This window comes from Hyposmocoma kahamanoa, unplaced genomic scaffold (assembly GCF_003589595.1).
Source record: "Hyposmocoma kahamanoa isolate Upper Pololo Valley unplaced genomic scaffold, ASM358959v1 94, whole genome shotgun sequence".
NCBI classification, from domain to species: domain Eukaryota; kingdom Metazoa; phylum Arthropoda; class Insecta; order Lepidoptera; family Cosmopterigidae; genus Hyposmocoma; species Hyposmocoma kahamanoa.
In genome coordinates, this window is record NW_020654878.1 from 10578767 (window position 1) to 10592672 (window position 13906).

The following is a 13906-nucleotide window of genomic DNA, read 5'->3' on the forward strand; positions in this document are numbered from 1 at the left end:
CACTGTACAATTTGCACAAAGCGTTTCGATGTTCTTTAACAGTTAGCTAAGGAGTGAAACTGGTTGCCATATTCCACATTTCCCGAATGGTACATCTGTGAACCAGTGTCTTCTAGGCCGACGTGTGCCGTCCTTGTCCACATTTTCTCGTGCGAAGTGAGATTGACAAACGTAGATCTAGCTTCATACTTAAAAAAATAATTTGTAAACTTAAAAACTCGTCTCTAAGGTGAAAGTATCCGCCTCAAGTAATCTACTTGGACCGTTGCGTTGTTCAGGTCTGACAGGATGACTAAAACTTTGAATGCGATTTGGTTAACGGGTAACAATCCGAAAAGTGTACCAAATTTCCGGCAGTTGGCGCTATTAGTGATGAATCTTTGGGGACTGTAACAGGTATTTCTACAGACCAATTTCATCACATAAAATAGATGTGTGGTGGGATAAATGGGCTCAATTTGGTTTATTGTAAGGAAAAAAAAATACGATACATACAAGCTGAATAATGTGTTTAGACGAACCGGCCGGGTAATCTTTTTTAATCAATACCTACCTACATATCATTGATATGATACATAAATACATTAACGGCGTCATTTATTTATTTATAGACAGAAGTGCAACAGCTGTATTATGTTGCTGCTTTCGTTTTTAGGAAGGACATAGTATGATATTGAACAGCTTAATTAAACTTAAGGCATATTAATAAAGTTCAAAAATGGTCATTTGCCTTGAAAGATCCTTCTGAAAATACAACAGGCTAAATTGAAATTGTAGAAGACAAAAAATGAGACTAATAAAATATAGTTTAATGTTTCACAAATTATAAATTTTTTTACATTTATATAACGAATAACTACTTTGTAAAATCGACTATGCATGCAAATGCAATGCACCTGTTGTAGTTACATTATCACGGATCTTGGTTTCGCTTTCCATAACTTTGTGTATTTAACAGAATCATGAAGTAACTTTTTTCGTAATATTTTAGGACTTTCGTACGTTTTTCCATTGGCTTTCTACGGAGAAATTTGGAAAGTGAACACTTATTTCGCGGACAGCTATTTCGTAAAAGCAGAAATCATGAAATACTATAACATTATACAGGAACAGCATAGAACGGCAAGGGAGTGCGAAACCAATTTGCGACAGATTTTATTTTTTAGATTTTTCTCACAGAATATAAACAGTTCAATCTTAGAAGGGACATATAACACGTTCAATGTAAATACACTTGCGGAAAGTTAATAGTGATTGTGGTCTGCGAGGAGGGAAGTGAGCTATTGTTAGTGTGCATGATCAACAAGGATGAGTCAGAAGAAAAATGCACTTAAAATTGTAAAAAAAATTTGCCTTTAAAATTCCCAAAAACGAATCTGAAAAAAAAAATTATGTCAAGCTGCTAGCGGTATCGGATGTAAAGTTGCGGGACGTGTGTCGCGCAGGGTGATAGCATTATGCCGGACGTGCAGGTTCGTGAGCACGTTAACTTTGCCACTTAAGATTGAAATTGAACTCTGTGCCGCTCATGATCAGTCTAAAGTCCAAAATGTAAGTTTGATCTGCTCTTGGCTATACCGCGAGTCACGCCGATTATTAAGTCCAGTGTAAGCCAGTTTAAATGATGCCAGAGCACTTTAAACCATGCTACAAATTCCGTGCGAACGCATTTAAAGCAGTTCACACTTTTTGATCCACGGACTTTTTTTATGATTACAAGTGACGGGACGACCAACAAGTTGTGGAAAGAAGAAGAACAAGTTGTGAAAGTTGTGGTTGCCTGGTGGTAAGCGACACGCCTGTCCTTATGGACAAGCGTAACTATTATCAGTTGCAGTGCCATCTGAGGGGCACTGCCACTGCGCCCGTCACCTTGAGACATAAGTTGACAAGTTCCATGTGCATGTGTGTAATTTCACTAGCACCCTTACCCTTCAAAATCGGAACACAGTACCTAACGCTCACATTACTGCTTGGCGGCAGAAATAAGTAAGGTGGCAGTACTTCCCTAGATGAACTCTTTCACAAGGAGCTTACTGCTTCTAAATTGTGCCTGCATATTTAGTTTTAATTTTTTTTTGCAGTTAATACCGTATTGTAACAAGTTCTTTAAGGACCACGTCACCCAGCAGAAGTTTGTAGGTAGCAAAGAAAGCAATTCAAGAGTTACATCTTCTAGATCAGTAGAAGATGCCATTCCTGAATTGCGATTCGTTTCTATCTCTAGCAGCTTGGGAGAATCTCGAATTAGTATTGCGGTTGATGTACCGTAGTAATAAGTCAATGGTAGTAATATTAAATAGATTAAAGTGTCTTCGATTGCGTCAATTGTTTTGTTTCTGTGTGTTTAGAACTTCTTGAAAAAAAAATATTGTTATTTGTAAGTCGAACAGTAACTCTGGGTTTACGAAAATTCTAGTCCAAGCAGCTTAAATAGTTTTTCTTAGGTGTTATTTTATATGGCAGCGTTTTAATGAGAATTTTATTTATGAGTGAGAATTTATATCATGTAGGCACGTTATTTTTATTATCAACTAAGTGCTATAAAGCTCAATTTTATTAATCATTAGGTACGTATAAGCACCATGGACTAGATTTATTTAAAGAAACGGTAAGGTTTAAACATTAATAAACATAATCTGCATAAATAGGTACCACGTAGGTACCTATGCATTACACTCGGCAAGCAAGTTATAAAAAAATTAAAACCATAAATTCCTAAAAAGTAAGCAGCATATCAGTAAGGCAAAATATAATCAGAAAAACTTAGAGGATGGATAAATAGTCAGAGCAGAAAAATAATACTGACACTGGCCCAACTCTAGTGGCCGCCATTAAGGAAAAAAAAAGTTGCGTTGATATGAGCCGTCAGTTACATAATAGTAGTTTTTTTGCATTAGCCTTTTAACAGATTATTAATTTTAAACTAGAAAGAATTAGCTTGTTGGTTCCTAATCGCTGGCGTTGTTGATCAGAATTAATCGGCAACATACATCGAAACTGACACTGGCCCAAGCCAAGCGTTTTCTAAATTTTGAGATTTTTTAAAGTACCTACTATGAATTTTGAATACGTGGAATTACGTCTGCCCCTTCGAGTTATCATGGTGAATCCATTATTGCCTGAAGCTCAAATGTTTGCGCTAAATATCTTTAAGGGGCTAGTATTTGGATTTGATCAGCTAATAAGCATGACCCTTCTGGTTTACTCTAACGAGGTAAACGAAGGTTTGCATTGGATACGGCAGGTGGAATCGACTAGTGCATCCTGTTTCAATTCTATTCAAATTACAACAAATTTGCCTCTGTGAGTAATTCCATTAATTGCATGAAAGGCACTATAGTAAGAACTATATGTTTTGTATCATTCCTAGAAGGAAATTTTCAATGAAAATTTATTTGGAGTCCAAGTTATATATTATTTATATTTACTGTCGGTTTCGCCGGTGTGGTTAACCTCAAATTTCGTGGCTCTATGCCTTTTAAACCTTCTCAAACAAGGATTTAGTATTCTTCTTTACTCCAATAGCGTTAATTTTATGGTATATAATTATCATCTTTTCTTTTGTTTTAGGGCATTGCTCTTGTAAGTGTCCCTTTGTTAGTTAGCTGTTTAGTTAGCTCTTGCAACTAGTTATCTAAAATGTTAATTAAAGTCAGAATGTGGTTCTCTGTTTAGCGTTTCAGACGGCGATGTGTTTGTTATCCATACGAATTTAAAAAACCCCAACATTTTCGAATGGCATGATATTAATACAGCAGAATGTTTTGATTCCTTATATTTACTTTTGAAAGTCGCTTCGAATTTAGTAATGCCGGAGAAAAGTAAAGAACAATTAGAACAAGAGGAAAATGAAAAACGAAAGTACTTTAGGAAGCACAGAAAGAAACTACATAAAAGAAAACCAATTTTTATGTGTGATGGTTTGGTAGCTATGGATATTGTCTATACTTTTTCGACTAACATTCCTTCTGATTCATTTTTTTGCCCTACTCCGGTTCCGGCTATTGCTACTTCAATTTTAGGAGATCATCTGAAGGTACGTAGCAAATTAAATGAAGTTTGACTCTGGTATTTAAATAATTAGGGCAATAAGGGTATTCAATAATTTTGATATGATATGTCAAGCAGTTATTAATTACACCGTTCCATAATTATATCGTGTTTGACCTGAAGTCCATGAATGAAGAATCTATTGGCTGTTATCAATACAAAACAAATTAATTTGGTTTTTCGACAGAAATAGCTAATGTTGTTAAGTATAATTGTAATGGATGATTAGAATTCTTTAATATCTGATGTACAAAGTAATCGAAACATATGCTTTTGAAAAAATTCAAAAAACCGGAAAATCACGTTTGTAGCTTTTCCCCAAATTACTTTTGAAAACAATATGAACTATGATTATTAATACAAAGATCTAAAACTTAGAAAAAACTTTTCGATCCAGCCGGATTCGAAGCGACGTCTCCTAGCAAGCCGTGGCAGACGCTATGCCAACTAAGCCAGCTACGAACGAACCAGCGGACCTCACGAATTTTTCTATGTGCTTGTTGTCGGATCTTTGTATTTGGTTTTCAACGACTTTTTAGCCGTAGCGCCATCTATGAGAGATCTATGTAGAAAGTATTTCGTTTAATTAATAACAAATCTATGTAATAGGGTTTTTGATATAATAGTGTATTGGTTTGATAGGATACAATTGTGCAAGTGCAAGAATTTTTTATTCTATGTATTAGGATCGTGAGTTAGGTATCCCTAAATTTACTACTTAGTTTATTGTATAGGTACTCGTTGTTTCGATATAATACCATACCTTCGTGCTCGATGTGGTGTCAGATATATCACACAAGCAGAGAATAAATAAAACAATATGAGTATTTGTTGAAACATTTTTGTATTCCAGGTGTTATGTAGTGAAATCAATAGGATACACATGTTCGGGGCTAATGACAAAATGTTCCATATTGAATATGAAAGGCCTTTAGTTATAAAAGACATACGACCTGTACATACGGTGGAAGATAATAATGAATTGCCTGCAAAGTCAAATGTTTGCGAATGGGACTTATTTGGATCGCAGCGTTGGAAGGAATTAAATTTGGATTATACATCGTTCAACGCTTCATGGATGAAGAAAGAGTTTATTGATAAGGTGCGTGGGGGATACAGGGTTTTCTTTTTATATTATTTATATCGTAAACCCAAGGGATATTTTGATATTATTTAGTCTACAGTAGGCGCGTTGGTTCGATTGCTTGTTTAGGATTTTATGTTATTGAAGATTTTTGAAAACTCCTTACTACCCATCTTCAGAGATGTTTCGGGTTTGTTTAATAAATGACATGGATTGTTTGATGCTTAAAACGGGTTCGGTGGTCCAATGCTTAGCCAGGTTGGAACGTCAATATAATCTGCAAAGTCGATGTGTAACTACTTGAATGGCGTGATTACACAGGGTAGACTGCCGCCTTTGGCAACCTACTTGCCGAAGGAGGTGCAGTCGATTCGCTGTTTACATCGTGTCGATTGTAACCTCTACGATAAGCGAATTACGCTGACGAAGGCGGCATAGTAGTCGCGCTATTTACACTAAGTCGATTGCCACCTTTCCGGCAAGCGAATTCCGCTTACGAAGGCGGCGCAGTCGACTCGCTGTCTACATCGACTGCCATCGCAGGTGCTTTCTTTAATTTTGAGTCCTAGCTCTTAAAGGTTTCGTGTCTCCATACTGATTAGTTAAAATATTGAAGTTCTTAGCCAATTTCACTGCTATATATACGCCTTCTCAATTTTGTGTGGCTTGCGTGAGGGAAGTCTAGTAAATCGATTTGATATCACAACTTAGTCACATACCTAATCACACAGCACAGCAGAGCAGTTCCGAGACCTCAGGTTGTAAGTAGTTTAAAAATACGCTCGAAGGACCAACTGGATGTAGCACTTCCTAATCTTAGTAGATGTAGTTTAGCTGTTAAGCTAGTTGTAAATCAACCTAAAAGTAGTTATAAAAGTTAGGTAAACAGTTAAAAATACTCTCCGTGGCGTAGTTCGTTGTTTACCGCGTAACGTACGGTATGCTATATAAGTCTCATCAGTGAAACTACACATATTATTTGATAGTTATCTGGGTAGAGCAAGTGAAACTCTTAACGTATTACAAATATCACTAAATAAAATATTTATATGTATATAATTATGCCAATTTTACTGCAAAACTGTTTACGCAAAAAAATTAAGGATATTATCATAACTTATAAATACGAAATATAACACGCAAATATACACATACACGAATATTATTTTTAATGCTAAACATGAAGATACCCAAAAGAGGTGACTAAGATCAGCAAATAATATTTTATTGTGTCCACCCTTGTTCCCCTAAGAACCAAAAAGAATTTTACATAGCGCATCTTTAACATCTTTAACAAAGTGATGTAATTTGAAAAACATTTTTTGCAAACACAAATTTATTTAAAAAAAAGCATTTCACCAGCCATACTTGCCATTTGGCTGATCTACAAAGACAAAATTATATTTGATATGAAAAACGATAAATTACTTTTATTTCGCACTTTTTTATGTTATTTAGTTTCCCATATTTTCGGGAATTACGTCATTTTAATATTGAGGGTGCGACATGAAAGTGTAACCTAATGGTATAAAAGAAATGCGTAAAAACGCAAAAAGTTATTCAAAATCTATTTGTTCGACAAAAAAAATCAAATACAACACGTAAGTAGGGGAGCGTGGGGGAATGGGAGCCTACTAAGGAAAATTGATAATAAAAGTCATAATTTAAACCATTTAAATTTTTATTAGTTATGAACGTACGCTTCACATATCTGGGTACTAGATAATCACAGAAATAATGTGAAACTAAACTATAATATTTTGTTAAAAAGAAAATACTAAAACATGTCATTCGCCCATTACCCCACAGTTCAGGAAATGGGAGCCGGTAAGAATCCCGTATGTCAAATGGGAGCCATTATATGTAATCAATCTGAAAAAAATAATTAAAGTAATTAAATATATAAGTTAAAAAGTAATGAGATTAGACAAGAAAGGTTAAAGGAATATCCAGTGAATATTACAATGGGATAGGGAGAACCAAATAGCTCTCATTATCCGCGTAACATCGAATTGAAAAAGGAATAAAACAGTAAAAATATTTCTATTTTTATTGTAATTTCAAGCATAACTTCAACATTTTGTTAGATATGGTGACATAGCTAGTGTGATGATGAAATTTGGTAAATTATAAGTGCGGAGCGAAAGACACACAACCATCTCATACGACTAAACGCGGGGTTCTACGGGGGTGCCCACAGGCCTCGAACCTTGGCGAACGTTAACGAAGACATAGGAGTACCGTTTGCACAAATGGGAATGTTCAGTTTAACACCGCTCTCATTACTCGCGAGCTCCCAATACCCCACGTTCCCCTACCTACTTCATAGTCTATATGTACTCGAAACCTTATTGTAATTCCTTTTTGGTTTAACGGCGCACTGTTATGGCTTGTCATTAAAATAAGCTCTATTTTGAGTAGCAGTATAGCTCCTTGTCAAAGAGTTCGTCCAGGGAAATGCCGCCCTACCTTTTTCTGCCGCAAATCGGTAATGTGAGCATTACTGTTTGACTTACCAATTTTGAAGGGTTAGGATGCTGGTGAAATTACAGGCACTCGGGACTTGTCAACTTATGTCTCTGGGTGATGAGCGAATGAAGGGTGTGAGTGACACTGCAACTGCTATGGATAGGTGTGTCGCTTACCATCAGACACATGACTTGTTCGTCTCGTCACTTGCTATCATAAGAAAAGCTCACGTCAAAAAAAAACAAAATAACGTTATTGTCGATATTGTTTATACTGATTTAATTTCGTTTTATATTCAATAGTTATAACAAAATAGTTCCTAACAAGGAATGCAGCACGCTCGCATCGGCTAGGTAATATACTTCTTGTATTTAATTAGTCCATAAGTTCTCATCTCGAGTGAATTATAAATTCTTGTGAGAATAAAGTTTCTTAACTCGGAATACGTTACGCTGTAAAGTGTACAATATACTAAATTATAATTAAGATTCGCGCCGCGATCGAAAGATTGTTACCGCATACAGAAAAATAAAATTTTATGTTTTCGGAACGCGTACAATTATGTAGAGGTGGTAGTTTTGGGCTAGATATAATAAACCTTATTTGAACTCGACTAACTTTAAGGTGAGAGTAATCTCTTCGAGCAATCTACACGGACCGTTGTTCAATTCTGCGAGGATGACCAAAGCTCTGAAGGCGATTTGGTATACGCGTAACCATCCGGAGAGAATACCGAATTTCCGAGCAGTTGGCGCCATTAGTGATGGTTCTTTGGGGACCACGAAAGGCAAGTTTCTAAATTATCGTTACCGAAAATTAAAACTAGTCTAGTCTTATAAAGTGTTACGGATATATGTACAAGATATTATGGCGGCAAATTAACATAACAATTCCCGTAAAAGTCATCAACGATGTAACGTTGGCAGCATAGATAACCTCCTAATAGATGCCGCCTGTTGAAAATTTTATACTGAACCGAGCTCACCAAATTCGGAGGAAGGCAAGAGACGCGGGGAATGCAATTAAGACGTTCTGATTAGCTAGCTCAAGGTCGAACTAGAAATGCACTCAAATTGCACTTACAGCTAGTGATGGGCAACCTTTACCAGTCTGCATCCAATTAGTCAATAAAAACAATAGTATTGTAACACAAATTATTAAATTCTTTCATGGTGATCTGGAAGCAAAAGAAAAGCATAGAATGTATCAGCTGCTTATGGTTCCGCGCAAATCGTAAAAGCCGACTGAGGACCTGGGTTTTAATTCTATCCTATATGTAGGCGACATGCTGACAACTTGTTACTATTTAGTGCACTAACTTACACTAAAATTTTAATAAAAACGTTTGCTAGTCGTGGCTAAAGTGGGCTTGCCTTACTCAAAGCTCTGCCTACCCCTATGGGAGACAGGCGTGACGGTAGTATATATGTAAATTATTGAATGACTTACGACAGCAGGATGACATTTTGATACAGGAAAAAAGGAATTGTAAGAACACAAGGTACTTAAGTATTATAAGTTGTCGTATTTACAAAAGCATTACTAATGAAATTAATTATGGCGTTAAGTATGTATAATGTCATAATTGAAGGTAGGTCATACAATGTAAGGTGATAAGATAAAACATGAATTTGTTATTCATTGTATTACGTTACAAGAATAACTATTAATATAATCAAACAAGACATAAAATAATATATTACTGAAACTAATTTATGTAACCAATTTTACACGAAACATAATCGAAGAATAATAAACAATAAGTGCTATCTATAAACGTAGTTAAACTAGTAATATACTAATAATGTTTGTTATACTGATTAAGATGACGATCTCAAATCTTCCCAACCCTAGTGTTACACGTGTCTTCGACAAAAAGAGACGCTCACTTGTAAGATCATAATAAAAGAAAGAGACCTCTCCGAAAGACATCAACAAGAGATCAGTTTCCTTCGTAGTTTTTTAGTGTTCGCCATTTTAATTTGACCTATGCGAAATTTGTAAATAACGTAGTTATTATAACTTACCGGTGAAACAAGATTCCATCTTTTTGAAAGTTTGAGGTCCTGGAAGTTTTTCGACACCATTTCACGGCACACATAGTCATTTTTCTAATTCGTTTCATTAAGAGAAGCGTAACAATACAGGAATATCAGGAGATGCGTACAGATCTGATACTTGGTCGAAACTAAGTGATGAATTTTTGCAAAATTTTGTATGTGATCAATTAATTGCACGGATGTGTGGTGCGCGTCTGTCGCCCTATATGCGGCATCTATTAGGAGGTATGGTTGGCAGTAATTCGCACCCTTCTTTGTGTAAGAATATATCATCATGTATAAGTATATACATATCTGCAAAATGACTGTTTTTCAGGACAGAAGTTTAAACAATCTATGAACGCAATTAGTCGGTAATTTTTTTAAGCTTAAATGGAAGTGTTATTATATTTTGAGGTGAGAAAGTCACTTTTGACATATGATTACACATTGTGGCTTTATTATATCAAGGCTACGAACTTTATTGAATAAAATGCTTTATTGTCATTTTATTAAAATGTGTCTCTTTGCGATGTTAAAAATGAAATCTAAACTTTAATGAGTAACAAAGGAGACTAAGAAAGCACAATTTCAGAAAACTGCACCAAATATTTTTTTATAGTTTGTGTATCTGCAATACGATGTTTTGCCTGGTTATGATTTAACCTACATTATCTGTATAAAGTTACAAAATAGTGTAATTAACTGTATAATGTTTTTCTTAATGTTTAAGGACTTCCATACATTTTTCCACTGAATTTCTATGGAGATACTTGGAAAGTTAACACGTATTTCGCTGATGATTATTACGTGAAGGCAGAAATTAATAAATACAATAAGGTTGTACAGGAGCAACATAAAAGGGTAAGAGAAGCTTGAAATATATGTATAAATAATTTAATAATCATAATGCTTTAACTTTTTCCAAAAGTTTCTAAAGAAGAATAGCTTTCGCGTAGGTGCTTTAGATTTAAAAGTGTCATATTTCAAAACACAGTCGTTACGAAAGTACTTTTTAGAATTTAAAAGGACCCACCAGAAAGTAAGTATTCCACCAGAGATGGGCGAGGTACTTAGGCTGTGCGAGGATGTGTAGTCGTGCTTTGAAACGATGTCATCGTTTCCACCAAAGCTATGCGAGGAGTTTGCGCAGTGCGAGGATAATATGCGTAGCGAAACCGTGAACGAAGTTCCGAATAGTGTTGTTAAAAAACCGTTTTTTCTGATATGAAAAAAAAAACAATGAAAAAAAAACATGAAAAGAAAAGGGAATTTGAACTCGATTGGGCATTTTGTGGGATTGACGCTATGTGGGGAAAATGCGGAGATTCTAACATTTTACCTTTTTTTTTCAAATGTGTCGATTGCTGTTGCATCGCTACTTTGATGATTACTGATAAACACACTACTCATTTATCTAAGAGCGATATCAATACTTTTTCCATTATAGCAACATTTACATAGAATTATTAGCAAGCCGCTTATATAAAATTATTCGGTATGATTTGAATGAAGGAAATGAAGACACAGAAAATTTTGATGACACTACAAGTGTGGGTAACACCTGTAACAGTAGTAACACTAGTAACACCACAAATGGAGATTAAATTTTTGTTATAATTATCATGGTAATTGATTTTTATAAACATATTATACAGGCTGTATATTTGAAAGTGGGACATACTTACAGAGTGCGTTATATTCCTGATTCTGAACCCAAAAAAATAAACTAATGAACTTAAACTTTACAAAAAAATTTTTTTTTTTTATCGACTACTAATTGTGAACAACATTAGTTATCGAAATCTATGCACATCACTATTATTGCTCCGAGGCAATGACGAGCTGCGGCACGGCGGCGAAAATCAAAGCACAGGTCGGGGGTGAGGGCGCGGGCGCATAGAGACAGTGCACTCACGACCTTGGTCTAGCGAAGATACGTAAATTATTTGTACTTCCGCTCGGTCGCGCAAAATAGATTAGAAAGAGATTATTCAACGTCGAATTGACTGAGATGGTGCGACTTTTCGCAATTATGTTTCGTCGCTTCATTTTCGATATAATATTTAACCAGGTAGTTTCCTTAACACCGCACGGTTTTTAGAAACAAAAAAAAATGTTTTGACGTTGACACTGCCTACCAGGCATCAACCGCCATTTTCTATCCTCATTCCTTTTTCGTACGTGGCAACAAGCACACCTCCACACCTCCGTTCAAATGTCAAAGCGAACAAACTTAGAAAAAATCGAATATTATAAAAATAAATTGAAATACTTGGAAAATACAGATGCCAAACGTCGTCGGCGTTATGGGATCATAATATCATCGGACGAGTCGGACATTGATCAAGGTAAGATTTTTTCTTACGCTCATAAATAATGAAAATAAAAAATGAAATTATTCATTTTTATCATATATGATAAAAGTAGTACTTGCTGCTTTCGCAATTATAATAAATGTTTGCTTTCATACATAGCAAATGTGAATCTAACCTACATTTAATAAAACATCAGGTTAACTGCGAGTTATCCCCGATAACCAAATCGAACATTGGTGGATGAAAATCTGAACAGATATATTAATATGTACATATATTAATATGTGTATTGTGATTTATAATAAAACTGCCTCGGAGTTAACCGCGAGTTAAACACGATACTGAAATTGACTGCGAGTTGATTTTAATTTCAACAGTATTAGTACCTACGTGCTAATAAGTAACGTATATTTTTTAAACTACGTCGGGGTTAACTGCGAGTTCACCACTTTAATGAAATCGACTGCGAGTCGATTTTAATTTGAACAATATTAGTTCTTATATGCTAACAAGCAAAGACTTTTTTAAATGAAATTACGTCAGGGTTAACTGAGAGTTAACCACGGTAACGAAAACGACTGTGAATCGATTTTAATTTGAACAATATTAGTTCCTACGTTCTAATATTATACAACAAGTAAATATTTTTTTAATAAAAGTACGTCGGGATTATCTGCGAGTTAACCACGATAACGAAATCGATTGCGAGTCGATTTTAATTGGAACAATATTAGTTCCTACGTGCGAATATTAATAATAAGTAAATATTTTTTTTTACATAAAGTTTCGGCGGGGTTGACGAAAGCGACTGCGAGTCGATTTTAATTTGAACATTTTTATAATACCTATGTACTAATAAGTAAAGTATTTTTTTAAAAATAAATTTACGTCGGGGTTAAGCACGTTAACGGAAGCGACTGCGAGTCGATTTTAATTTAAAAAGATTTTAGTATTTACGTGCTAATTAGTAAAGTATATTTTTTAAATAAAATTACGTCAAACTTAACTTCGAGTTACCCACGATAACGAAATCGACTGTGAGTCGATTTTGATTCGAACAATTTTAGTACCTACGTGCTATATAAGTCAAGTTATTTTTTTAAATAAAATTACATCGAGGTTAACCACGATAATGAAATCGACTGCAAATCGATTTTAATTTGAACTATATTAGTACCTACGTGCTAATAAGTAAAGTTAATTTTAAATAAATTTACGTCAGGGTTAACCGTGAGTTAACCGCGAGAATGAAATCGATTACGAGCCAATTTTAATAATTATATTATTCTAATACAAGTATATTTAAAATAAAATTAAGTTGGGGTTAACCATGAATTAACTGCGATAAGAAATCAACTGCGAGTTATTTCAATTTAAATCCCACATACGTGAAATTTATAAGTGTTAACGAAACACGCTGTAGTTAAAACTCAATTACCTATCTAATACAATTCTAAAGAAGATCGATAATGGTTTTAGGCGACAGCCTCCTGCAAACCCAATATGCAGCTTCGCCAGCAATACCATTATGTAAACGGGTACCAACGCCAGTCTTTAATATCCGGCATTAGTTTATCGCCAGACGACAATAGAAATAATTGCATATCACATTAAAAACTTAATTGACTTGGGAGCAATGATAAAGTGCTGTCCTAGAAAAGATCAATACATTTGTAGTACTTTTTTAGCCCAAAACGCAACCGTAGTAGTCGTTACATATTGAACATAACGACAAATGACAATGAAGTAACAAATTTGTAACAAAAACTGATTTTAAAATGGAGAACTGTCGAATTGCCTCAAAATTGATACCTCGCGTTGAAAGAGGTGTATAGATAGATAGATGTCAGTCGTCGAAGCAGACCGAAAGTACCACAGATTTCAGTATTTACCTTGTATTAGGAAGTTTCAGAAATAAAATTCCAACTCCTTGTGTTCTTCGT

General features: G+C 34.9%; 1 protein-coding gene across 1 annotated transcript in view; it reads left to right on the forward strand.

The window, feature by feature from the left end:
* Positions 1 to 3014: 3014 nt before the first annotated feature.
* LOC113238002 overlaps positions 3015 to 13906 on the forward strand; it is an 11487-nt gene continuing 595 nt past the window's right edge. Inside the window, exons 1-5 of the mRNA XM_026474720.1 lie at positions 3015 to 3306; positions 3679 to 4039; positions 4907 to 5155; positions 8231 to 8393; positions 10379 to 10509. Coding sequence (XP_026330505.1) covers positions 3059 to 3306; positions 3679 to 4039; positions 4907 to 5155; positions 8231 to 8393; positions 10379 to 10509 — 1152 coding nt within the window. The 5' untranslated portion in view covers positions 3015 to 3058. The remainder of the gene's footprint in view (positions 3307 to 3678; positions 4040 to 4906; positions 5156 to 8230; positions 8394 to 10378; positions 10510 to 13906) is intronic.